This window comes from Pteropus alecto, unplaced genomic scaffold, assembly GCF_000325575.1.
Source record: "Pteropus alecto unplaced genomic scaffold, ASM32557v1 scaffold21, whole genome shotgun sequence".
In the NCBI taxonomy this organism is placed as follows: Eukaryota; Metazoa; Chordata; class Mammalia; order Chiroptera; family Pteropodidae; genus Pteropus; species Pteropus alecto.
In genome coordinates, this window is record NW_006436282.1 from 7,805,569 (window position 1) to 7,832,869 (window position 27,301).

Below are 27,301 nucleotides of genomic sequence, written 5' to 3' on the forward strand. Positions count from 1 at the left end.
ATATACCATTGTCAATATTCAAAGCCTTGCTGAGATACTTCATTACTCCTAATTTCCTATTGAAAAAATTCCCCTCCCCCTTTTTGTCCTCCTCCTCCTCCTTCTTCTTCTGGTATTCAAATACTCCTGGAGGTATTCAAATAATCCAGAATCTGGCCCCTTGCCTCTAACTTGCTCATAGGCACTCTAGGCAAACTGGTCATTGCACTGTTCCTCAAACAGATTTTAGTTCCTGCCTTTTCTTCCTGAGTCATCCTGTATTTAAATGCCATTTTCTCTGTCACTATGCCCTATCAGTGGTCAGCACTCTTTGTCTTATTGTGTATATACACTACTAATGTGTTATTAATATGCTTGAAACCTAAATCACATATACCTATAGTATATTTTCTACTATAAGAAATAAACTGAAACTATTTGTTATATGCTTTTATTCTCTCAACAGGCTGGGCCTAGTACCATGCAGTCCATATGAAACATATGGCATGTTTTCAATAAATATTTGTTTTATGAGTGAATGAATTCTACTGAATGATATCCAGGAAGTTTAAATTGGCTTATAGGGACTGGTATTATCCTGTTTTCACAGCTTCCTGATAAATTATTAAGAAATTTATAGTTCTGTATACTGGGATAGGAATTTCACTTAAAGACACTGATCCATTATTATTGCTATGGACTGAATTGTGCCTCCCCGATCTCGACCACCACCATTCATATGTTGAGGCCCTACCCTCCAACACGATATATTTAGAGATGAAGCCTTTGAGAGGTAATTTAGGCTTAGATGAGTTCATGAAGGTGGTGTCTTCATGACGGGATTAGTGCCCTTATAAGGAGAGACCAGAGAGCTTGTTCTTTCTCTTTACCTTGTGAGGTTACAGCAAGCAGGAAGAGATATCTCACCAGGAGTCAAACTGGCCTGCACCTGGATCTTGGTGTGTCCAGCCTCCAGAACTGTGAGAAGCAAATTTCTATTGTTTAAGCCTTCCAGTCTATAGTTATTTTGTTATAGCAGCACAAGCAGACTAATATAACTATTAACACAGAGTTTTAAGCATTTATTTAACAAAAGATTTCTAATGTTTGTATAGAAATACGCCATGAACTTAAGGAAAATATCCTGTTTGTAGCAGATTAGCTAATCCAATTTATAGAAAATTGAGCAAAAAATGTCAGTGATTCTGGTAATGATTGATATAAAATTTTAAAGTACTTTGCCATCTAAAATAAGAGTTCAGAAAGCATTTTCACATAGTTTTGAAACATATAGAATGTAGACTTGGGAAATACTGCATTTACTTGAAGTGGAATCTTGCTATATTCTTACACCTATGTTATTTGAATTCATTTCTGGGTAAGGCTGAGTCTCACTAATTGGCTTTACAGTAGCTGTCAATACTGAGATGGTAAGCAGTTATAGTTAGTTACTTGTCAAAGAGACTTTGGGAGTATAATTGCTTTCCAAATCCTTTGAAATGCCTCACCACAAATGATTTCCACAACTGGAACTCTTATACTATTAAAATTATTGATAGTAAAAATGAAAGTCTGTCTATAATGGCTATTTTTTTGTTAATAGGTGGTGTAAAGTAGGTACAGGTGACTGAATGACCTAGAATGGTTGGTTAGTAAACTGGTAAAAGAGAACTTTGTGTAACATTTTTTTTTTTTTTTTTACTTATATGAAAGGCTCAAGTCATTTGACAAAAACTGAATCATAATAGGTGACCTTGTAAGTGGTCTGTCGAGTGGTGCATATTCTATGAGACACATGTATTCTTTCCTCTCTATGCATACTTAGTAAAAAAAACTGATGTCCAGTTTTTGGGTATGATTTATCATCTTCTAGACCGGAAAATTATGAGGACATTGTTCCTTGTCTTCCTTATCCCATATATTATCTGGTTTCACCTATAACTCTTTGTGATTTTTTCTTACTACTAAACTTTTTAGAGTCAAAATTTTATTCCTAAATTCCCCAAAGAATGCAGCAATTTCATCATAAAGGCATCTATTTTATTCTGTGACAGTTAAAATCCACTGCTCTTATAATACTAAAATACTTCCTTTATTGATGAATTGAATTTGAAAACTTTTCCCCAAGGTGACCTGATAAAATTATGGGATTTTCTAATCTAATAAGGTAATCACTATTCAGTACTATTAAAAATTGTGACTATAGCATGGATTACATGGCTTTAGAATTTAGGCCAGGGAGCAGCAATCTTTTTCTATAAGGGGTTAGATAATAAGTATTTTTAGCCACATGGTTTCTGTAACAACTACAGTCATCCCTAGGTATCTGCAGAGATTGGTCGAAGGACTCTCTGCAGATACCAAAATCTGTAAATGCCCAAGTCCCTTATATAAAATGGTGTAATATTTGCATATAATGTATGTGTATCCTCCCGTATACTTGAAATCATCTCTAGATTACTCATAATACCTTATACAATGTAAATGCTATGTAAATAGTTGTAATGCTGTATTGTTTAGGGAATAATGATAAGAAAAAAATGTATACATGTTCAGTACAGATGCAACCATTGCAGGCATAACCACACAGTACCCAACAGCAATGACATAACATTTTTGGGGGGGTATTTTACATTGTAGTTAGTTGAATCTGCAGATAAGGAATCTGAGGACACAGCGGGCCGACTGTACTCAACTTTTCCTTGTATCATAAAAGCAGCCATAGGCAATGGATGTGGCTATGTTTTTACAAAATAATTACAAAATCCGGGCTGTAGGTTGGATTTGGTGCACAGACAATTGTTTGCTGACTACTGGTCTAGACAAATAGTTTGAAAAAGCCATGCAATAAAAATTTCTACCTTTAGAATCACAGAATGGTAAAGTTAGCTATCTTTTATTTTACTTCATATGGTGTCGTTTCTGCTGCAAGCAAGAAAATAGTACTTTAAAGTTAATACCATTTAAGTTCTTTAGGTTAAAAAGAAATGCTTAAACAGTCTTCATATGCAAACAAGTTAGAGAAAAAAATCTATTAATGGCAAAATACGATAACTTCTTTCCTACAGTATATAGTGTATTTTAGAGGTCTTAGCTTCTCCTATGGTTTCATTAAATTCCTTTATAAAAAAAAGTTACCCAAATTTTTGTCTGCTGTCTTAGGCTACTCAATAGCTACAGTTTTACATTTCAAGTGCATACTTGGATATTTCTAATTGGTTCCCCTACCATCACCTCTAATGCACAATATACAAAATACACGTTCTAAAATCAGCTCTACTTTCAGATCTAGGAATTTTCAGCAATATTATTCTCAAGCTAAAAATATTGGAGTTAAAGAATCATATTATCACTTTTGTCCTGTTTATTTCTATTTCTGCTACCATTATCTGCAACCAAGTCCTAAAATTATTTTCCTTTATTGTATACTGAAAATCCATTTATTTTTGCTCATTGCCACCACTGAGATTATAGTCTGGGCCTCTATTACTTCATCCTTGCATTGCTACAACACCGTACAAGCTGGCATCCAGACCTATGCACCTTATCTACTTTATTCTGTACACACTGACAGATAAAACACTGTTTTCATCAGGTGCTTGCTCCTATCACTAATCCTGACATTTATAGCACTCTACAAAATTACCCCAGGCTCCAGCTCACATCTTCTGAGCTTCCATCTACCCGCTTTTCTGTGAACACATTTAATGTTTTTGTTTTTCTTACCTCAAATGCTTAGCTTATAGACTTGATCTTATTTTGTATTCTTTTTTTCTTTTTGACTTTTTCTACTATTTTGGTATAAGTCAAGCTCATCCTTTAGGTCTTTATTAAGATCTTTTGCTTCAAATTATTGCTTTTGCAATGGATCGGCTTCTGTCTTTAACTCATACATGTTGGGTGATGTTACCTACAATCTCACTTCTCTAACCAAATGTAAGCTCCCTGACTTGAACATTCTTTCTTTCCCGGAACTCATGGCTTGTTCTACAGTCTTCTGAACACAATCAGTTGAATGAATAATTGAAATGAGAAAGTCTGATGCATTAGAGAGGATGGGGGTGGCTTCTGCAGTCTTTGCTGGTTGATGCTAATCCTTACTACACAGTTATTTTAATCATTAACAAAAAGCACAAGTTGGTACCTTTTAAGTCTCTGACCAGATAATGACAAAGATGAAAATAGCAAGAATCTGACAGGTTATTCATGCAGAGTTCTAAAAACAGCCCTGATCATCAAAAGAAGAAAATTTTGCCTTTTTGTCATTAGAAAAAGATATTTCTACACTCTTGATTTTCCCCATTTCATATTTCTATAGAAATATAGGCTCTAGGAAAAAAAAAAAATTCTATTCTACCAAGGCAACAAAGAAAAAGATCATCTTCCTATGGAAGCGAGGGGAGTTCTTAGTATAGTTATGCACAATTGACTTTCTCTTTCCAGATATCCTGAAAATAGAAAAGATTGCTGACATAGAGTAAGTAGTCAGACAAGTATTCCAAGATTAGAAATCATTATTTAAGTACAGGAAGAGGAAGAGGAACCAGTAATAGGAAACCAAGAATGAAACAATCAGAAAAGCAGGAGGAAGTAGCACCAAGGAAGCCGAAGACCCATTTCATAGTGAGAATGGGCCACAGTATTAGCTACCACAAAACAGTCACCCAGAATGAAGAATGAATGGAAGTTTTCAGATTTGGAAATGAAAAAAATTAGTGATAATCACAGATGGAACAGTTTTTACACAGACTTTGTGTCAAGAAACAAAAGACCCATGTTAATATTGTTGCTTTTATGACTACTATGACTTATGTGTACACTCATTGGGGCTATGGTCTAAAAGGAAGGGGAAAGGATTTAACATTTAATGAAGATTTAATATGTGCAAAGCACTGTGAGGATCATTATGTTCTCATCCTCAAGGGGAAGAAATAAATGAACCAGGGTTCTGCAGTTGTTAAGTAATAGAGTTTGGAACTGAAGTTGTTTTCACACTTGTGCTGCTCTCATCATATCTCAGATTTCCTCCAGTAGTAGTCTATAAAAATATGGCTTTCATCTGTTTTACCTAATTTTGTTTCACACTTGGATCCTTCGGTATTATCTGTGCATAGATTGTAGAATATGAAAATTGGAATAATATGAAAATTGGAATAATCTTGAAAGATTAGTTAGTCCAAACCTCTTTTCCTTTTTTCCCCTTAAACAAATTGAGACCCAGGAAAAGGAACTGATGAATAAGACTCACGCTGTCTTAGTGAAAGAATAAGTACTAAAACTTGTGTTTCCTGATTCCCAAACACATACCTGTTTTCATTATAAACTCCATGTAGGGTCCAAACTGCTGAGAATTTCTGGGAAAGTTAACCAATTATATTACATTATGTGCATGCACATATATAATGCATATGAGTAAGGATGTAAGAATCTTATTGATTGTTAAGGTGAATAGCAAAGTGTTATGGAATACCGTGATCCAAAACTAACAACAATAACAACAATAACAACATAAACAAGCTGCAATGTACCTTCTATGTCATAACCCTCTCAAGAGCATGATTATCTTCTAGATATGAATGAGGAAAAAATTCAACCAGAGGAGTTATGGGCTAATGTCAAAGGACAAAGGACACGATTTTAAAAGACAAGTTTCTATGTACTGGTGTTAGGTAGATTGGGTAGTAGCAGATTCATATTTGCTCTGCTCTGTTGGCTAAGCATGGCATTGAAGTGACAACTTCAGTAAGCTAGTGGTTAAGTTAGAAATGTTGGAGAATTTAAAAGCAAATGAACTGCAGAATGAAGCCTCCTACCTCTTGCCTGTCGTCCGGGCCCACAGCCTTCCTGTGCTCCCGGGCTGTCCTGCTGCACACTCCAAGGGACTAACTGGCACCTGCGCCATTTGTGAGTCTTCCACCTATAAGAAAAGAACAGAAGTCTCATGGAAAGGGAGCAAAAATGCCAGGCAAATCATAGAGATATGGAGGCATGGAAATATGACTTTGACTACTGCAAACAGAAATTCATTTGACAGTGCTTAGTCCTATCTTAATTTAATTTAGATCTCCATCAAGGCATTATAAAAAGCAGAATTAAATAAAAAAAGTACTTCCTATGGCAGTAGAGACAGACTCCATCATCATTGTTAAGTTCTATAAGAATAAACCCTACAGACAGCATTTAGCCTCTTTAATGTAGGACTGCCAGCAGGTGTACCAGATACTAGATGTATTCTATTTAAATAAGGTATATTTATTTTATATTCAAGTTGTAAAACTGCAATTAAGTCATGAGCCTTTTGTATAGTGTTCTTTTGGTTAGTATAATAGGAGTAACTCAGAAACTGCAATTAAAGTACACTTTACAAAAACAAATCCTCCAAATGAATGTGTTTGGGGTAACAGTTGTCAATGTTCATCCTGTAAACATGCAATTACACTACTTGTCATCTCAGAATTAAATACAGATAAATTAAGATGGCAAATTTGCCATCAATTTCATCTTAAATTATTTTGTGATCGCACATTCTATCAATTGGTGCCATCATATCTCACCGGTCAGGATCGCAATTATCTACCACAATCAAGTTTCAATGAGATACTTTCTTTTAATAGTTCTGAGGAAAAATTTCTCCAATAATTATCAAGATGATGATATATAACTTCAATAACCTTAATTTTCTTTGAGGTAGCCACACATGAACAGAGCAAACATCTTATTAGTGTTGCTGAGATAAAGATGTCATTCAGGAGCCAGGATGACAGCACTGAGGAAGAACAGGTGCTCTTTGGAGCCAAGGCAGAAATGCTTACGCTATTCCTCTAAGTGAAAAAGAACTGCTTCCTAAAGCATGTGTTTCGTAATTATTATCCACTTTTCTGCATTCCTTATAGTTGATGTCAACATAAGAATTATCCCTTAACTCCCACAGCTAAAAATACACCTTGGAAATTTCACAAGTAATCATCTCTCTGGAGATAATTTCAGTGGGAGGGCAGCTCTTTTAAAAAGGCAAGAGATGGCACATACAGCCATAAACATCCTATACTCCAGTGAGCCTGCAGGACAGGGTTGGACTTGAAGTATTTTGCTCAATGCATTACTCACAATGCTTTTTCTTTAACTCTATTACCTGTAGCTCTGGCACATTTGAGGGGCCTCACAGGCCTTCTCTTCATAGAGAGGGTCCACACAGTCCCGGCCCCCACTGGCTGGCAGCTGAATGATGACCCGGTGCCGAGACTGCTTCTTGACTCCGGAATCCCCTGGAATGAGGCAGCTTTTTAACCTCTGTGCTCTGTACTGATAAAAGAATCTCCAAATTCACATCCTGTGTGAAGAAATTATATTGCCTCCAGCTACACGTGCTTTGACATATCTGAACGAGAGAGGCCTCATCTAGTCTAATCATTTCCTAAATTCTCCCAAAGACTGCTTATATTGAAAACTCAATCAATTTACATTTAAAAACATGAAGAATGGAAAAAACTGTGCCATAGTCAACTAGCCTTCCTAATGCACAGCTGCAAAGTAATTGCTGTTTTGTATATTTCTTTCCCCTTGAGAAATATGACAGAGCTAATTAATTTATTTTCCTCTACCTTAAGTTTATTTTCATGCCATTTCACATAGCCCTATTTGCCACATGGGACTCATACACATCTAATGAATCTTTCTTAAGAGAACATATTCCATGTTTTAATGTGAAATTTTATTTCTTTGTTATTCACTTAATTTGAAATGCATAACTCGTAAATTATTCTAGTCATTTATTATTCATGTTAAACAGTCCAAGATCTTCAATTCAGGTCACATTCTAAATATCAGGGTTAGAAGTAGTGAAATGAAAGTCATTTCCTAAAGGCAGAATTTTTAGAGAAGCATTTGAAATGGCGATAATCACCGTAAGTAAATAACTTCACATTATTCTATAAAAACAATGGAAATAATTAAGATTTACTTTCAATGGAGATATTCACTTGACAGTATTATTGATATAAAGATGTTCAAAAATTTTTAGTATAGAAACAGATAATTTATAAGACTTGCTAACTTTAATAAAATATATTCCAACTTACAACATATACACTTTAAGAATGAATAGCATCATGGCACAATTTCACTTACAAAAGAATTCCCTAAAGAATTATTTTAATAGAGTTCTCATGATGCATTTATGTATACATATATATATATATATATATATATTTTTTTTGCAAGATCATGAAATATTTGATACGTAGACTACAGGAACAGAGAAATTTAGAAGGGTTAGCAGCCCCTAACAATGAAAACTTACTCAGAAATAAAATGAAACATTCTTAAAGAGTTAGTAAAAAAATATTATTCGACAATTAGAACTTTCCAATAATGAAACATCCTTTCTCATGAAGTCAGGGTAAACCTCAACATGGTGTGGGCAACTGACCCCCAGCAATGTGGATTGAAAATTTCTGTGTTAGATGGAAAAATAGATTGGATTAGTGACTCCTAAAGAAGAGAATTTATTAAAACAAAAACAAAAACATATTTCTCAGCCAATTGCCTGAATGACTAAATCAGAATCTTTGGGAGCTGGGTTTGAGAATCTGATTTTTACAAGCTTGTCAGAGAAATGTGATGAATAGCTAGATTTATGATCTATTGGAATAGATGACCTTGTATGTTTTGTCCCAATTTCAGATTCTAGGGTTCACATGTAACTTTTTACATTATTCTCATTGTGGGGAAACCTATATTATTAATGTTTGTATTAACTGTTCTGGTAAATAATTAGAATACTACAGGTAATGGAGTAGGGAATTAGGGACTGGAGGTAGTGAGTAGCAAGACCTAAAGCATTTGAAAATATTGTCCTGGACATTTTTTTTTTTTTTTAATTTTAACAGTAGTAGTTTAAATGCTAGCTACAACTTTTACATATTAAATATAATTTATCTAGGAAAGATCTAAAAAGTGCCAATCGGACTTTTAATAAAATTGCTAATGTAGTATCCATCCATTATATTGTCCAATAACCCCTATTTTAAGGCCCAGGTGATAAATTCCTCTAAAAATTTAGAGCTAGGGAAAATTTTGTTTCCCCTGACAATTTGTTAAGAATCTACTGTGTTTCTATTTTTTGCTTTGTTCGCCAGAATCTCAGAGCTAATTTTCTTCTCAATTGCAGGAGCTTACTTTGATTCTGATTTTATAGTATAATTTTTCTCTTCCTCTCCCCTTTCCCCATCCCCATTTACTATTTGACTCTATCCTTCTTTTATGCTTTCTATTATTTTTCTTTTGTTTTGTGTTTATAATTTGTCATTAATCTTTTCAAAAGAGTACATAAACTAAATGACCATTCTTATAATTTGTTCAGCATTGGGGGAAGGAGGGAAGCTTTTGTTTTGTAACAGGGAGAAGAAGAAACAAGCACAGAGAAGCAGGTCTTTGTTTCCCAGAGGGTCAAAATTATTAGAGTCAACAACTCTTCAACCCTTCTCAACCTGCAAATAGACAGATAGAATTGAGAACAAGGGATCCAAAAACTGTTGGTGACTGAGTTCAGCATCTGTGGCCACTTACAGACTGAAGGTTCTGGTCATTAACCATCTAGATATCACCTGGTACATAGGGAGGGCTGTTCAGAGTTGGGAAGCAGCGATAAATGTTAGTTTTTCAATGGAAATTTTGTTGTTGACCTGAAAGCAAAAATGTCATCTAATGTTAAACTCTGAAACACTCTAGTGCCTTCTCATCACAACCTCCACAAGTCTGTACTTGATATATAAGACTATGATAACTCTTTTCCACTTCTATAATTGATTCCACAATGGCAGTCCATTTATTCTTATACTAAGTTCAAATATCTTAACCTTGTGCAGCCCACATGATAGAGACTGCAACCTGATTAAAAAGAAGCATTCCAAAGCCCTAACACCTAGTGAGAAAATTTAATGGGATGACACCGAAAGTGTCATGACATCCATGTTTCTATTCTGGGAGGTTTGTTTCCTCTCAGATCTGTTAAGAAATTACTGGTACACCCAAAAATACAGGACTGTAGAGCTCAGCTGGGTTATAGAGCTCTCAGAACAAAGTGCAGACAAAGGGAAAGCCACAGCACACGTTAAAAAAGGAAAACGAAGATTCCTTACTAATAACATGAACTGGCAAACTGGAATTTTACAGCCTTCATAATTTCCTGTATGTATTTACATACAATTTACTATATATGGTTGATATACATACATAGCTTCCATTTATCTTTGTGTTTTAGCACCTAGAATAGTAGTCACAGATAGTAAGGTCTTAATAAATATTTGCTGAATGAGCAAACATTTGTATTTCATGTCTTCTCAAATGGATTATTAGCATCTTCTATTTCTTCTAATGCATATAGTAGTAAGCACATAAGTATTAAGTCTATACATTGAAGATTAATAAAAAATAAAATACCATTTGCTTACTTAAAATAATGAGCAAGGGAAAAAATAAATGAATATTCCTGTTTATACTTGGAAATACCTATTTATGATAAAAACAGGAAAAAAGATTATATACTCAGAAAACAATTGTGTCACAATGGGACATATAGATTCAGAGGTTATATAATCTCTCACACGGTTACAACATTTTTTCATATATATTAAGACATTCAAGATAAATTTCACAAAAGCAATTATTTCATGAAAGGATTTAAAGGGCAGACAAAGCTAAGATTTGTTAAGCTGGATATGGAATGGATAGCAGGCTGGAGCAGCACTGTGATAGGAAATTTAAATGGAAAGGTAGTTTTCATATCTTTGGGGGTAATACTGCTTAAGGTCATCAAGGTAGAATAGATGCCTCTGCAATATCCCTTCTAGCTCTCAAGCCAATAAATATAGTGTGAAAAAAAGAAGCAAATAATTTGAGCAGATGAATGTATTATTTGATCAAATGTATTGATTTTTTAAGAGTATAGTTACAAATAATTTATAAGTGTTTTCTCTTTTTTAAAAAAAGCTTTTTATAAACTATATTAAGATTTGAAAAAAGTTAAGTGCACTGGTTTAAGGATTAAACTACTACTCTCTACTCAATAGTGATCTTTATTGGCATTGAAATTTCGAGACATATCTTGAGAGAGGGCTGAATAACATTTCAAATAACTCTTTTTATTCTTCCTGGTATGCTAAGCTATTCTCTTCCATTTCCTTCAATACTACAGTGTAATTTTACCTCTTTAAAGTGATTTTTTTAAAAGGAGAGTGGCTCCACATTTTCATAAATTCAAAATTCTTATAAACTTGAGACTTTACCTACAGAATTAAATTTAAAAGAACTACCTCATCCCTGAATTAATTTTCTGTTGCTATTATCTATCCTTGAACATTCAACCTTGTTTTGCATTTTTTAATTGTGTGCAGAAGTCACTGTAATTTCAATGAAACTTAGATTATTCCCATTTCATACCAAGTAATGAAAAAACTAACCGCATATAATTGCTTTATTTTCCTTCTAACAAAAGGCTAGTTTTCTATAACACCATTGTATCCTTATTCTCAGTTACAGCTGTCTACAGGCAAAACAGTAAAGGCTTCTCCAGGGCACACAAAGCATCTTGGCACTGTTGTCCAATAGCCACCCCCTCTCCCACACCCCAGGCTTTTTTTATTTCCTCAATTCACAATCATAGTTATTCTTTTTAAGTCTGAGTGCCTAGGTTTAGGGTTTCTGAAAGCTTTTTGTTATAGGAGACTCAGTTGACATAAAGCTGCCAAATAGAAGAGGCAGGGCTGATCTCCTGCTCCTGGTGAGATGACCTGTGCTCAGCTAAACACAGCCCTGTCTCTCAGAGAGCTGCTTGCTCATAGGACAGCAGATTTCTGAGTGAGCATTCTTGCACTCCTTGGTCACCACCCCCCCAGGAGCTCCAGGGAAGAACAGTATCCTAGTGGCACCATGCATTTCTAAGTTTAGAGAAGTTAAGTGCCTTCCCCCAAGAGACCATGGCAACTAAGCCCATTATAACTTACATGCCTGTTACTCGTGATGAACAACTAGCTATCCCACCCTCCCGGCCCCTGCCCTGAATATCTTTCATCATCACCTGGACCCACAGCACCATTTACACACATACTGTGATTTTCAATTTCTCATTCTTTTCCATTCTTTAATCCCTCTGCCACTGAACCCATTGGATCTCATGGTTTCTCATCTTTTATTTCTTTTTAGAAATATTTCTTCACATTCTTTGCCAGTGGAAGCTGACTCTACCTAGCCATTTCCCAGTCTTTTCCCCTCCTTTTACTTTTAAAAATCTCCAACTCTTCTGAAACTCCTGTTATCAACTTTACCATCAGGTATGCACCTTGTAGCAGTAATCTACAAACACTTCATTACTTAATGACTTGAGAATGTTCTTTACTATAATCCTTTCTCTTCCTACCCCTGTCACCTCTTTGATGGCTTTAGCATCTATATGATTATTGTACCCAAGGCACTGGGCTCTGAATTATTATCCTTTTTCACCTTCAACGACCTTTTCCTGCTTCTCACATCAATTACTAGCCCTTCTGTTCATCCTCTGATGTTATTATCATCAGTACCTCTGCACACTCTCATCTTTAAATATCTTACTTTCTGGTCACTTGTCCTAAGCTTTCAGCTCAACTACTTAGTTCTCATCTTACTACAATTCTCTAGATAATTAAAACTGCCAGTTCAATTTTCCTATCACTTTTTCAGTATCTATCATCCTCTTAATGACTTCGCTTTCTTCCCAACATAACTTAGATGCCATACTCCATTATTAGAAACTCCCTGTGCCTTTCTCCTTTTCTTGTTCTCTTGGAAAAGCCCCAATCTTAATCAAAAACAGTTATTTTCCTACACTTTTTTCTGCACTCAGGTAGCTGAACATGGCTGGAAAAATATTGACAACTGCGTTGAACAATCCCTTTTTAAAGACTATCTGGGCACTCCACATTGTCTAGAAACTCTACTACACATTATTAACTTGCCCGCCTATGCACTCTCCTAAATGATGTCACGTCTTTTTCTCTCTTCCCAATCCCCCTACACTTTTCTCTTGATTCTTCATATTCACTAAGACATTAGAATAATCATTAAATGCAATGTCTGTCTCATACCATCAAAATGTAAGCTTTCTGAGAGCAGGAACATTGGTTTCTTTGTTTACTGCTATATCCTTTATATTTAAAATTGTGCCTGGCACATTATAGTTACTTGAAAAAAATTGTAGAATAAAAAAGTTAATGATTGTTTAAAATAATATATATAATATTTATTATAAAATGAATCATTTCACAGTTATCAGTAAATTTACCAGATGATCCTCAATAAATAATTTAGAAATTTATATATTAGTAAGTTTTTCTTCATCATCATCTAAATACTTTTCTCACACTGATATATAATTAGACTTTTTAGAGACTGCTTTTAGAATGTCAAATTAAAACATTTACCAGATACTGACTATATCCAGCATGCAATGCCTTTCTTGTAGGAAATTATAATGACTATAGATGAGACAAATAAATAACATATCAATTGTATAATGGTTCACAAAGCATAGAGCATTTTACCATATATTACCTCATTTGCACCATAGAACAGCTCATAGATATTATAACCAAGGGTTGTAGAGTGGAGTACCTTGCCTAAGGTTACTTGGCTGCTAAGTGGCCAAGGCAGGTGTCCAAACCAGATTTGCTAAAGTCCACTCATTCCATTATATTGTGAAACCCACTACTCATTTCTATATTCAAAAACTGAAAATTGTGTCTCTCTAAGTCTAATTCAGTCTTCCATAACGTTCCTCCATTCTCCTTTCCAACTTCATATCTTCATTTTCCTCTATTCGATGTGAGCTCCAGTGGGCTGGGTCCCACTTTCTTCTTACTTGTAGTAAGAAGAACAACACATCTTACTTGTAGTCATCTAACACTTTTCCCAATGTCCTTGATCCTCGCTTGATATTTTTTTGTACTCCCTATTTCAAAATGATCTCTTCTACCTTCTATTCAATAGAATTTTCCCTAATATTTGCTCCCACAATGGTCTTCCCTTCTCTTCCTTAGAGATCTATTTTACCAGTCAGTCTTGTTACTGAATCTACATTATCTGGTTTTTTATTTTAAATGATATAAAAAATCAGATACTGTGTCTTCTCTACAGGGCCATAATGTGCTAGTTATATACAGGAATCAATAAACAAAAAATTAATTAGGTATTTATTCATATATTACAGATGAGTATTAACACATGCATAGTATTCGGAATCTCTTTGTTCTCTCTTATATCTGCTAAAAATTTTTAAAATTGCCTTATATAAATTATCGGTTTGTCACGTAAAACTTTTAAAATATTTTTTAAATGGTCAGAGAAGAGTAAATCGCTTTCTTAGTGCTACAAAAATCATAGAGATCAAATTAAAATTAATGTTATTAGATTTTCAATTATTTCCCATGAGTAAGTTACATTATCTTCTTTTATTTCCAGACATATATAATGCATAATAAAATCACAAATCAAGAACTTACAGAAAAAGACTCACAGGCTACTAAACAGGTTCCTAATCCCTGGATACATGCCAACATCGAAAATTATTTTCAAATGAAAGTCTAAAAAATGAAAAAAATTTATGATTCCTCATTTTATGAATTACTATCCAAGAATTCATTCAATAGAATCTTTTTCTCTTCTTTTTTATTTTTTAACTTTATTTTCTTGAAATACTTTCAATCAAGTCAACTTATATTTTAAAACACTTTACTCAATATAAGAAAATACCCAATATAAAGAAAAGCAAAGTTTTTTTTCCTCATTTTCAAAAACTTCACTTAAAAAAATGTTAAATTTGTTGAACTTCTAGTCAAGATGGCAGAGTAGGTAAACACTGTGCGGGCCTCCTCTTACAACCATATAAAAATTATAACTAAACTACAGAGCAGCCATCATTGGAAGTCACCTGAAGTCTAGCTCAAGAGAAATCCTACAACAGGGACATATAGAAGAAGCCGCCTTGAAGAGCAGAAACATGGAAAGGGGATGGTCCCACACCAGTGTGCCACAGTTGAGAAACAGGAGAAATATCTGACCTGTGGAGTTTCCCTGGAGGGGTGAGGGGTCCTAGCCCCACATCAGGCTCCCCAGTCCAGGGTTCTAGTTCCAGGAAGAGAAGCCCCCATAACTTCTGGCTGTAAAACCCAGTAGAGATTGTATCAGAGTGAGAAGAAGGGCTGAGGGAGTCACAGACACTTTTCATAAGGGGCTCACATGTGGACTTACTCACTGACAGACTCACTCACTCTGAGCTCAAACCCTGGGGTAGCTGCTCAGGGACATACAGGGAGGAACTGGGGTGTCTGGCATTAGGGTGAGAGCTAGAGGGGCAGCTTTCTCCCAGACCGAAGTGCTGGCAGAATCCTTTATTTCTGTATTGAGTCCTCCCTTCTCCCAGCATGCAGACACAGGCAGCTGCCATATCTGAGTCTCCATCAACCAGGCTAACACTGGTTACTCTATTGTAGTGATTCCCTGAGACCCTGCCCTACCCAAATTGTGGGCCCACCAAGCCATGTCCAGTGGCTTTTTCCATACAAATAGCCTGTCTTGGCTCATGCTACCAACTTTCCTAAAGTCTCTCAAAGGTTCACAAACCCCAAACAAGCAGCACCTGTACCCATTGCTATGCAAACAGCAACCAAGGCTTAACTACAACAGAAGAACACACACATCCCACACAAGGGACAAACCTGGAACACCTGGCTTAGGTGACCAAGAAAGACTGTGCCACTGGGCCCCACAAGACACCTACTACATAAAGCTACTCTACAAAGACGAGGAGACATAAGAGCCCTATCTAGTACATAGAAACAAATACAGGGAGGCAGACAAATGGGGAGACAAAGAAACATGTCCCAAATGAAAGAACAGAACAAAGCTCTAGAAAAAGAACTGAACAAAATGGAGACAAGCAATCTACCAGAGCAGAGTTCAAAACACTGGTTATAAGGATGCTCAATGAACTTAAGGGAAGAGTAGATATTTCAGTGAGAACTTTAACAAAGAGATAGAAAACATAAAATTGGAGATAGAAAACATAAAAAAGAACCAGTCAGAAATGAAGAATACAATAACTGAAATGAAGAATGCATTACAGGAAATCAACAGTAGATTATATGAAGCAGAGGACTGATTCAGTGATTTAGAAGATAAGGTAGCAGAAAACACCCAATCAGAACAGCAACAACAACACAAAAGAGTCCCCAAAATAAAGATAGTTTAAGAGGCCTCTGGGACAACATCAGGTGTACCAACATTCACATCATTGGGGTACCAGAAAGAAGAGCAAGAGAGCAAGGAATTAAAAACCTATTTGAAGAAATTATGACAGAGAACTTCTTTAACCTGGTGAAGAAAATAGACATACCAGTCTAGGAAGTACAGAGTGTCTCAAACAAGATGAATCCAAAGAGGCCCACACCAAGATACATCATAATTAAAACTCTAAAGGTTAAAGACAAAGCAGCAAGAGAAAAGCATCTAGTTACTTACAAAGGAGCTCCTATAAGACCGTCAGATTATATCTCAGCAAGAACTTTGCAGGCCAGAAAGAACAGGCATGAAATATTCAAAGCAATGAATAGAAAGGACCCGCAACCAAGATGACTCTACCCATCAAAGCTATTATTTAGAATCAAAGGACAGATAAAGAACTTCTGAGACAAGAAAAAGCTAAAGGAGTTCATCAACACCAAATCAGTATTGCCAAAAGTGTTAGAGGGACTTCTTTAAGTAGAAAAAAAAAAAAAGATTAAAAATATGAATAATAAAATGGCAATAACTACATATCTATCAACAATTAGTTTAAATGTGAATGGATTAAATGCTTCAATAAAAAGATCGGGTAGCTGAATAGATAAGAAAACAAGACCTTTACATATGCTGCCTCCAAGAGACTCATTTCAGACCAAAAGAAAAGATATTTCATTACAATGTAAATTAAAAAAAAAAAAAGAAAGAAAGAAAAGAAAAAAGAAGCTCTAAACAAAGGCTATAACAAGAGACAAAGAAGGACACAGTAATCCATTTCTGGATATTTATCTGAACAAACTCAAAATACTACTTTGAAGGGACATGTGAATCTATATGTCCATTGCAGCATTATTTACAATAGCCAAGATATAGAGGCAGCATGGGTGTCCATCAATAGATGAATGGATATAAAAGAGGTGGTACATATGTACAATGGAATATTATTCAGCTATAAAAAATTAAAATCTTGCCATTCGTAACAACACAGATGGACCTAGAAGATATTGTGCTGAGTGGAGTTAAGCCAGACAGAAAAAGTCAAATGCCAAATGATTTCACTTATGTGTGGAATCTAAAGAACAAAATAAACAAAACAGAAACAAACTCATAGATACAGAGAACATTTTTATGGTTGCCAGACAGAGGGGGGATGGATGAAAAAGGAGAAGGGATTAAGAAGTACCAGTTGGTAGTTATAAAACAATCATGGGGATATAAATTATAGCATAAGGAATATAGTCAATAACACTGTAATAACTATGTGTGGTGTCAGATGGGTACTAGATTTATTGGAGTGATCACTTCACAAATTATATAAATGTCTAATCACTATGCTGTACACCAGAAACTAATATAAAATAATATTGAATGTCAACTCTAATTGAAAAATAAAAATAAATAAATAAAACTAATAACTCCTCTTGTACTGAAAAAATGTTTAGAAATTCTGTTCCATTTGTCTGTGTGTTTGTTTTTCTGCCAATACTATGCTGTTTTGATTATTGTTGCTTTGTATAATTTGAAGTCAAGAAGAATGATATCTCCAGCCTGGTTCTTTTTTCTCAGGATTGCTTTGGCTACTCAGGGTCTTTTGTGCTTCCATGCAAATCTGATGATTTTTTTTGGTTCTATTTCTTTAAAAAAGGCCAATGGGATTTTGATAGGGATTGCATTAAATCTGTATAACACTTTGGGTAATAAGGTCATTTTAACTATATTGATTCTTCTAAACCATGAACATGGAATATCTTTCCATTTCTTTGTGTCTTCTTCAATTTCTTTTAATAATGTCATAGTTTTCAGTGTATAGGTCCTTCACATGCTTCATTAGGTTTATTCTCAGATATTTTATTCTTTTTGTTGCAATTGCAAAAGGAATTGTTTTTTTCATTTCTTTTTCCGAAAGTTTATTGTTTGAGTATAGGAACACTACAAATTTTTGTACATTGATTTTGTATTCTAAAACTTCACTGCATTTGTTTTATTGTTTCTAATAGTTGTTGTTGTTGTTGTTGTTGTTGTTTTTAGTGGAGTCTTTAGGGTTTTCTATAGAGAGAATCACGTTATTTGAAAAAAGTGACAATTTGACTTTTTCATTCCCTATGTGGTGCCTTTTATGTTTTCTCTTGCCTAATTATTCTAGCTAGGATTTTAAATACTATAATAGTGGTGATAGTAGACAGCTTTGTCTTGTTCTTGATCTTAGAAGGAAAGTTTTTTAGTTTTTCACCATTAAATAGGATATGTCATATATGTCCTTTATTATGTTAAGGTACTTTCCTTCTATACCCATTTTATTAAGTGTTTTAATCATAAATGGATGCTGTATCTTATCAAATGCTTTTTATGCATCTATTGATATGATTATATGATTTTTATCTTTTATTTTGTTTATGTGGTGAATCACATTAATCAATTTGCATATGTTAAACCACCTCTGTGCCCCTATGATGAAGCCCATAGGATCATGGTATATAATCTTTTTAAACACGAGTAGTGGATTAGTGGTTACCAGAGGGAAGGTGTGTAGGGGGAAGGTAGATAGGGTCAAATATTTGATGACGGAAGGGAATTTAACTATGGATAGTGAACACAGTGCAATATACATATGATGTGTTATTGAACTGTATGCCTGAAACTTATTTTATTTAATTAACCAATATCACTCAATAATTTTAATAAAAAATATAGGGATATAGAAAAAATGTTAAAAACATAAATAAAAATAAATAAATAAAAATTTTAAAAGTCCTTTTAATACCCCAAAATGTTAAATTTGTGTCAGAATATTAGTTATATGGTTATAAATGTAACTACATATGTTTTGTAATTATTAATAAATGGCCTTCTCTCATTAACACAACATATTAAGTATAAAGATGTCAAGCATAAAGTTTCCAAGCACATAAAGTCCATGTAATAGATAAGCTTTTCATTGTAGTGATGAATAACTAACAATTACCACAGAAATATTAACATTATTATTAGAAAGTACAATTCTATTGCTGATTATGACCAAATTGAAGTATTATATGTTTATTTTTTAAGAAAATAAGGGCATAAGAGAAGAAAATGTGGAAAAAAAGTTAGACAATGATATTACTTTGTTAGTAAGATTAATTCCATTAACCTTTTTTAAAAGTTAATGCCAACTCCTTTTGATCCAAAAGCTTTTTAGACGCCTTAAAAGACTTTTAAAATCAAAGTTTTCTATTGTTGTTCACTTTGTGGTTTAATTTTATTTGATATTTCAATAGTACTTAAACTAAAAAATGCATAAAAAAGCAACTTATGTTTTGACTATATAAAATTATAATCACACTGTAAAAAATCGATTATTAAATTTATAATCTCATATATCTTAAGGATATAAATAATTTTTGGCAACTTAAAATAGCTGTTAAAATAGAAGTTGATTCTTAAGTGAATCTCCAGTCAGAGTCAAGAAGCATAAGTAAAATAAAAGCATAAAAGGAATTCAAGAAAAACTATTTGTATTTGTTACAAGGGTAAAATAAAAAATAGGAGATAGTGACAATGTGATTGAAGAGAAAATTTGCTCATTTATTGCATAAGTCACTTGGAGGATGTTAATATCTTTCTCTGAAGCAATGACAAAGGAACTGATCCTTGAGAGTAAAGACTTATCAAAGTATCTGCCATGATATTAAAAAGTCTATGTCTGTGAGTAATACAAGGAAAAGAAAATCAAAATGAGAACGAATCCTCATCTTATAAATGCCTCATGGCATGTTAAGTGTTGGCACAGGTAGAATTTGACCATTTTTCTTTTTCCTTTATTCCCATCCTTGGAGTCACATAATTGAATCTGTGGTCCCATGGCTATTTATTGCCATTGGGCAAGCTGGTTGGAAGCTGTGAATACTGATAAGATCACTGTACACTCTCTTTTTGAAACACATAAGGCCACTATACATTCTTTTATAAGTAATGATGAAGGAAACATTAATATAATAACTTCTAGAATCCTTTCACTTTGATCCATACCATAAAGTTTTAAGTCAGTTCTGGCATAAAAAAATCATTGGTTTGGTACTGCAAAGCTATATTATTTTTTAAGAAGGAAACCAAAATTTTATGGCATTCATGTCAAACCAGGAATATACAGCCCCATGTGGAAATTGCAAACATTGCTCAGCCAGAAGGATTTGGAGGCCCTGTTGAGTGTTTTCTAGATGACTAGCCATTAGAACGCTGCACATCATACCTTCTTTACATGAGGAAGGGCATGACGTCCAGTCACTATACGGGGTCACGATACAGTCCTTCCTACAAGGAAGCAGACAAGGCCTCACTGTTTCAGGCCGAAGGCTTTCAGGACACCTAGGAAAAGCAAAAGAAAATTACTAGGTCTTTATAGTAATCAGAAAACCAGGTAATTTATATATTTAGGATTTTCTTTGCTAAAATTGCTAAATAGTCACCAATCTATATTAATTACTTCTAGGAGCTATACAATTAAACTAATTTTTCCGAAGTGGACCTTAATAAAGCTTCTCAAAGCAAGATGTATAATTTTAATAAAAGAAATTGTGTTATCTAGAACAAAATGTAATAATTATATCCTATTCCCTCATTAATCTTTCGATTAATAAATTTGTATTTTCTAACATGCTTTTAAGAAATTTGTGGAAATTCAAATTACCTATTTAAGGACCTAATTCTACATCTTTGAATAATTAAATAGGGTTATTGCCAATTGTAAATTTTCAGGTTATTCTGCACTTTATTTTACAAAATATGTATAGCATAAAGTAAATTTAGAATGGAGTATATTCTATACACAGTACATGCTTAAAAAACAAAATCGTATTTACAGTCATATATTTCATGATAAGTAATAAACTAATAAAAGTATATAGGTCATTATGATAAGCAATTTTTGCTTTATTTCTGGTTTCATTTAATGTCTCTATTTTTTTCTTCTATTATGTTCATAGCTTCAAATTACAGAATTTTAAATATTTTAAATATTTTTATGTTACAATACTTTTTGGAACAAAAAGATTAAATATAAATAAAACAAAAAGTCAATCAGTAATTTAAAGAAAAATAAAACACTGTGTTCTTGACATAAATTATGGTAAAATTAACTAAATTATTATTTTTAAAACACACCAAAATATATTATTTATTAGAAACACAAAAGAAAAATCACAATGAAACACAAAACACTGAAAGATCTTACATGATATAAGGTTTTCACTTTCTAAAAGATAATTTTAGGGAGCGGATATGTAAGTTTTAAAGATACTCTCTTGTTTATTGTATTCTTATATGATTTTTAAATTTCCCAGTTCTTCTTAGCATCTTCACAGTCTGATTCTACTATTGCTAGTGGTCAGCCATTGTGTAGGAGCATTAACATTTGAAGATGTATATCAGGACAACAAAATACAATAACATAATTCACATAACTAAAAGTAATTTAATGCTTTGATTTGTAGGAAATACTCTTTTGAGGTCATATAAATCTTTAACAAGTAAGCTAAGAGGCAGTGAAAAAATAAACCAAACAACCAGTAAAACCACTGATGGGATAACTTGGCAAATTAGTAAAATATGAAATTTAAAAATACTCTCCATGAGAGAAGCCAAATATTTTGTAGGTCAAGATATATTGTATTTTAACAAGTTAATCGGGGTTTTAGAACTGAACTATGAGTGAAAAATAATCATTAATTTCTTTCCCATAATTATAGCACCTTGCTAATGCTTTATTTTTATTATATCTTGTATTATAATAATTTATTTACATGTTCTATCTCATACATAAATATTATGTTCTATTCAATTATACAGATACATACTTTTCTCTCTCACTCTATAACACTAGGATTTATTCAGAATCTATTAAATTCAACATTTCAAAAAGAAATAATCTACCTGGTTTACACTGAGAATAAGTCTGTATTTTCCTAATTGCTATGAGTACTCAAAGTCATGAATGACATACACATTTAGATGTGAATCATAGAAGTTAAATTATTGTTACAATTCAGATTATTAATCACTGGAATCATAATTTAACATTCATTCTTAACCAGGAAATATTATATGGCAAAATCTCACATGTTATCCTGTTAATTCTTTTGAAACCATGGAATTATTGATTAGTAGTTATTATGGGAAGCATTCCTTTTCAATGAGGCAATTTTATAATTTTAACCACGGGAGAGCATTACTCAATTGCATGCTTTTCAAATTTTAGTCCTGAATAAATCAGTAGAATTTATAATGCTATCACTGACAACCTCCAAAATTTTGTTTTAGTTTAGAAATATCCACAGCAAGATACTTGGCTAACTGTGGAGACCAAAATTACTAACAACAAAGCCACTAAATGAACACACAAAGATAAATTATACAGCCTAGATTACACCCAATAAAATAAATTCAGACTTCCTTTGGCGAGGCAGTTGGTTCAGTCAACATGCTTCTTTTCTCTTTTGTACTGTTTGTATTTAATGTTTGTGGTTTAAATCAGGGAATAGATTTTCCCCAAAATCTTATTCAAGGTCAAATTAAACAGATGTGATAGGAGTTGAAGTTTGTTACTCAGAGAATAGATAAGATCAATAACATTGATTTTACCATTTCACAGTAATCTATTATATTAAGAAGAGTTTAAAATAGTTTTCTATTTGCATTTCTGTTTCAAATGCCTAGTACTGAAAAGCATTCATTGAATTAAACCTAGCATTTAGGCATAGGGCAATAAAGTCTTCTTTTGAATTCACAGTATTTGCTTACTTATTCAGAACTTTAAGGGCAAAATAAATCTATTTGATTTAACAAATGTATCCATGTATCCAGGTCATTGAATAAAGGCTGCAAGGGCAAAGCACATTTTTAATGGATTATTGTGGTGGTCTGACATGGAGCTTCAGGATACCCCCCTTATTGAATGATTTAGTGACATTAATCCAGCAGCCTTTTTCACACACACAGGCTTGTACACATGTACATCCATGGCTCAGCGAAATGTTCTGTAGTTTGCACAAGTGAGGAAAATGTCAATATCAACATCTGAAAGGTGACTTACTATAAAATAGGAACAGAATGAGTATACTTGTAGAAGCTCAGCACAGTAATACTCTATCCTGTGCCACGACAGGTTGGTCAGGTTATAACTAACTCTTTGTGGTAAATATTTCTACCTCTGTGCTTGTCCCAGCAAGACCCAGATTCCTCCAGGACTTGGAACTTCTGCTCCTGCTGTTATTGCTACTGAATTTTAACGCACTGCACTCTCATTTCCTTTGTTAGAGTCATCACAACTTTAGCATTATCCTATTAAAATAATGGTTTGGGGCTACCTATTAGGCATGTAGAATAGTTTTTCAATTTATTCAAGTATTTTGCCATATGTTTTCTAATATGTTACCTAATTTCAAACTATATAAACAAAGTATGGGGCAAAATATCCCAAATGTCTAGAACCCTAGCCAGGTAAAAACAACTCATAATGGGATTCTTATTTATCCCCTGGGGTTTTTCATACATCAGGTACATTATTTATTATCATTTCCCTGAAACACTAAGAAATATCTCAAATTTTTAAGAGAAAGTAACAATTTCTAAGATTTATTGAGTATTTACAATTACTACTACTTTTTTTTCATTAAATCCTTTCAACAAACTGAAAACTGTGGCCAGAATCAAATAAGTAGCCTGCTATGATCACACATAATATTGAAGTAGTTGGCCAAGTATCTAGAAATTATGAGGCCATTTTTATACAATGCAAACGTGACTGGTTTTGCAATGTTTCACATGGCTAAGATGATTTGAATTTTAAAAGATTGATTCTGTCTAAATCTCAAAAAAAATATTTTTGCCTCTTAAAGAAATATAGTTTTAGAGTTGATTTATTAATTTCTCTGAAAATGATTAACCTATTTATGTCATGACTTGTTTTTGTTTATATTTCTCACAAGGCACATATAATATGCCAATTCTCCAGTTCTTTGCCTTCTCTTCTAGCAAATAGTTTGCTGTGTTATTACATTATTTGTAACCACAGTAAGAAACTGATGATTTTTCTACCTATCATAACATTCATCCTGTCCCAAGGCTCTCTCTTGAAAGTAAATAGCTTATTCATTTAGCCATTAAAAGATGTAATAAGTTCAGCCTCAGTATTTTTGATATTTGCTAGGGGAAATAAAAGGCGAGATCATAGAAGGCTACTGCCCAATTAAACTAGATTGGCAGCCTTCACAGCCTACGGGTAATATAGGAGGTCATGGATGACCTACACTGCTAGGACTTCATATACTTTCATTATTGATCAGCCAGGCCAACAGCAAACGCTGCTTTCATTGTCTCACTAGCTTAATAAAAGCAGAAAGTGTGACTATAAAACTGAAAGTACATATCACATAGAAAGGTTTCTACAGAATTTATGGATCCCAGGCACAACACTCTGAAGCTGTGGTAACTTTATCAGTGGCTGACGTTCAAAACAAACAAATCTTACTCTTGAGGACAGGTATGACAAGCATCAATTTCATGAAGCAAGTGAAGCCTGGGCTCCCCTGCACGGCTGGCCACAGGATTTACTGTTGACAAAGCCCTTACTTTTTGGGTCCTACTTGGCCCACATTGACCCGTACACAGATGACTTTCCTTGTCTGCATGCCGACAGAGCACGAGGCCTCCCCATTCCAAGTTGTAGTTGTGTTGAAGGACGATACTGAGGTGTCCTCAATGCACTGGCCCCAGGGACCAGTTTGCCAGTGGTACACAGTACAAGGATGCTCGTTACAGCTGCGCACCTCTTGCAAAGCACTTGTATTTGGACAGTGAGCTCCACCTATAAAAATGGACAAAGTTAACAGATTAGATATGGTGCCAAGAGAAACCTTATCATTTTTTTTTTTTAATTAACAATAACAATGATACCGGCCATTTACTAGCACATAGCATGTGACCAGCATATTGTGAGGAAGGCAAATTACATATTATTCTCACCTCATTTGGCGTGGTCTAGCTTAAAACTTAAACTATGGGGTGTACATGAAATTTGCTTTTGAGGACTGTGGAGAACATCAAAGAGACAGGCCATTGTTCTCCAGAGAAGCTGAAAATGAGGTACAATTGAAGCCTGTGTGATTGCTGAACTGGAGAAACATGGACATTAAGACTGTGTATTTTCAAATATTATCTCCCTAATTGAAAGTCTTAATTACAGGTTTTAAATTGCTACTTATTTTAATTTATTAGGCTTTAGGGTGATTAGAAATAGGGATTTTAAAATCTATTGATTCTTTTTGATCTTCCATAGCATTCCCAGAAATGTCATATAGTAATGGTAATACTGTATTTCTTTAAATCTAAGATGTCAGATATACCATCTGGCTGTGAGATATACCATCGCTATATAGAGCTCAAGGAAAGAGGAATGCCTGCAAATTAAACTACAATACGATGTTTTCTTATCAACTCTAATTTTTATTGTATACTTATTAAAATAGATTTATATGACTTATTTACATAATTTTAAAGAAATATATCACTTTTTTGCATGCATTAAAAGGGGAGGTATTCCTAAAACTTTTTTACTTTCAGAATACAAATCTATTGAGTCACTTTTAACTCACACTCTTTTGTGTTCTTCTGCACAGTATCATCTCTGTGGCATAAAAAATGTTGATGATATGGGATTTCTTAAAAAGAATGCTTTTATCTCTAGGGTTTTCTCTCAGGATACTGGTACCCATCTCTAAGTTTTGATTAATTGCACCAGAATATGTCAATGCAAAGTTCAAGCAAGCAAATGAAGAAGGGTTTATTTTTCTTCCTCAAATGGTCCTTTGTTGTTTTTGTTTGTTTGGGGTAGAAATATCACAGGATTGCTATTACCACCAGGAATAACCACATAATTCACACATATTATCAATGACAACTATGTTATAACTGCTGCTCGGCCACGATGGGTTTAAAAATGCATCCAATGTAAGATGCTATAGTTATAGAGATGATAAAGGATAAAACAGATGTGTCTTTTAATCGATAGAATATGGTATGGAGTTGTCATTATGAAATCCTTTTTATGTGTCAGCCCCACTTTAAATACTTTGTAGGTGGGATCTCATTTTACATCCACTACTGCCTTACAAGTGAAAAAATGATGAAGTGGATGAGTCCATACAGCTTAAATAATATGGCCTCAGTAATAGCTAGGAGTTTATGGAGTTTTTGTTGTTGTTGTTGTTGTTGTTGTTGTTGTTGTTGTTGTTTTTAACACTATTCTATTTACAATGGCAATTACGAAAAGAAAAAGCTTTATAATGTTAAAAGCAGAGGGCTGGAGGAAGTTATTGCTTACTTTATCAATTTGGTCTATTCAAACTTACGTCGCCTCTGGATTTCATCTTAGGAACAGAAAATAACTGATTGTTAATGTGGAATGGTGGGAACCTTGAGGATTCATCATACATAACTGTGATAATAAATGGAAGAAATATTAAAAATAATAAGAGGTAGGTTTTAGATATTAGGAAGCAAGTTTCAAAAAGTTAAAAATATATAAGAAAAGGTGATTCAACATCTAGTGACTCTAACATGAAAGATGACCTCAACAGTTTGAGATTTAGGTAAAAGTCATAAGCAAAAACACAAATCCACATCATGAGCTGATCTTCGAGTATCACTCCACTTATGATTAAGGACATCCCTCTATTCAGCAATTAAATCAGTAGGCTGTATATGGGAGAATTTAACTGCGATTTAGAATCATTTATGCAGTGTTAAACATGAGATCAACATCAGAATAACCTGCATTAAACAGTATTTCATTAACGTCCCCTGCTTCATGAAGGTGAAAATATCTGTCACAGTTCACATCCTATCCTCCATCACAGCTCAGTGACCCTGGCAGCCTCTGAAAAGAAATTTAGGATTTTAATAGAAACAAATCCTAAAACATACTAATTGGATTTGGGAAAAGTAAATGAGCACTCTTATTATCCATTCCCTGAGGCTTTAG

At 33.8% G+C, this 27,301-nt stretch overlaps 1 protein-coding gene across 1 annotated transcript in view; it reads right to left on the minus strand.

The window, feature by feature from the left end:
• THSD7A (thrombospondin type 1 domain containing 7A) overlaps positions 1-27,301 on the minus strand; it is a 353,421-nt gene that overhangs the window by 58,004 nt on the left and 268,116 nt on the right. Inside the window, 4 exon segments of the mRNA XM_015589436.1 lie at positions 5,793-5,896; positions 7,112-7,244; positions 20,516-20,631; positions 24,892-25,126. Of these exon segments, the coding sequence (XP_015444922.1) occupies positions 5,793-5,896; positions 7,112-7,244; positions 20,516-20,631; positions 24,892-25,126 (588 nt within the window).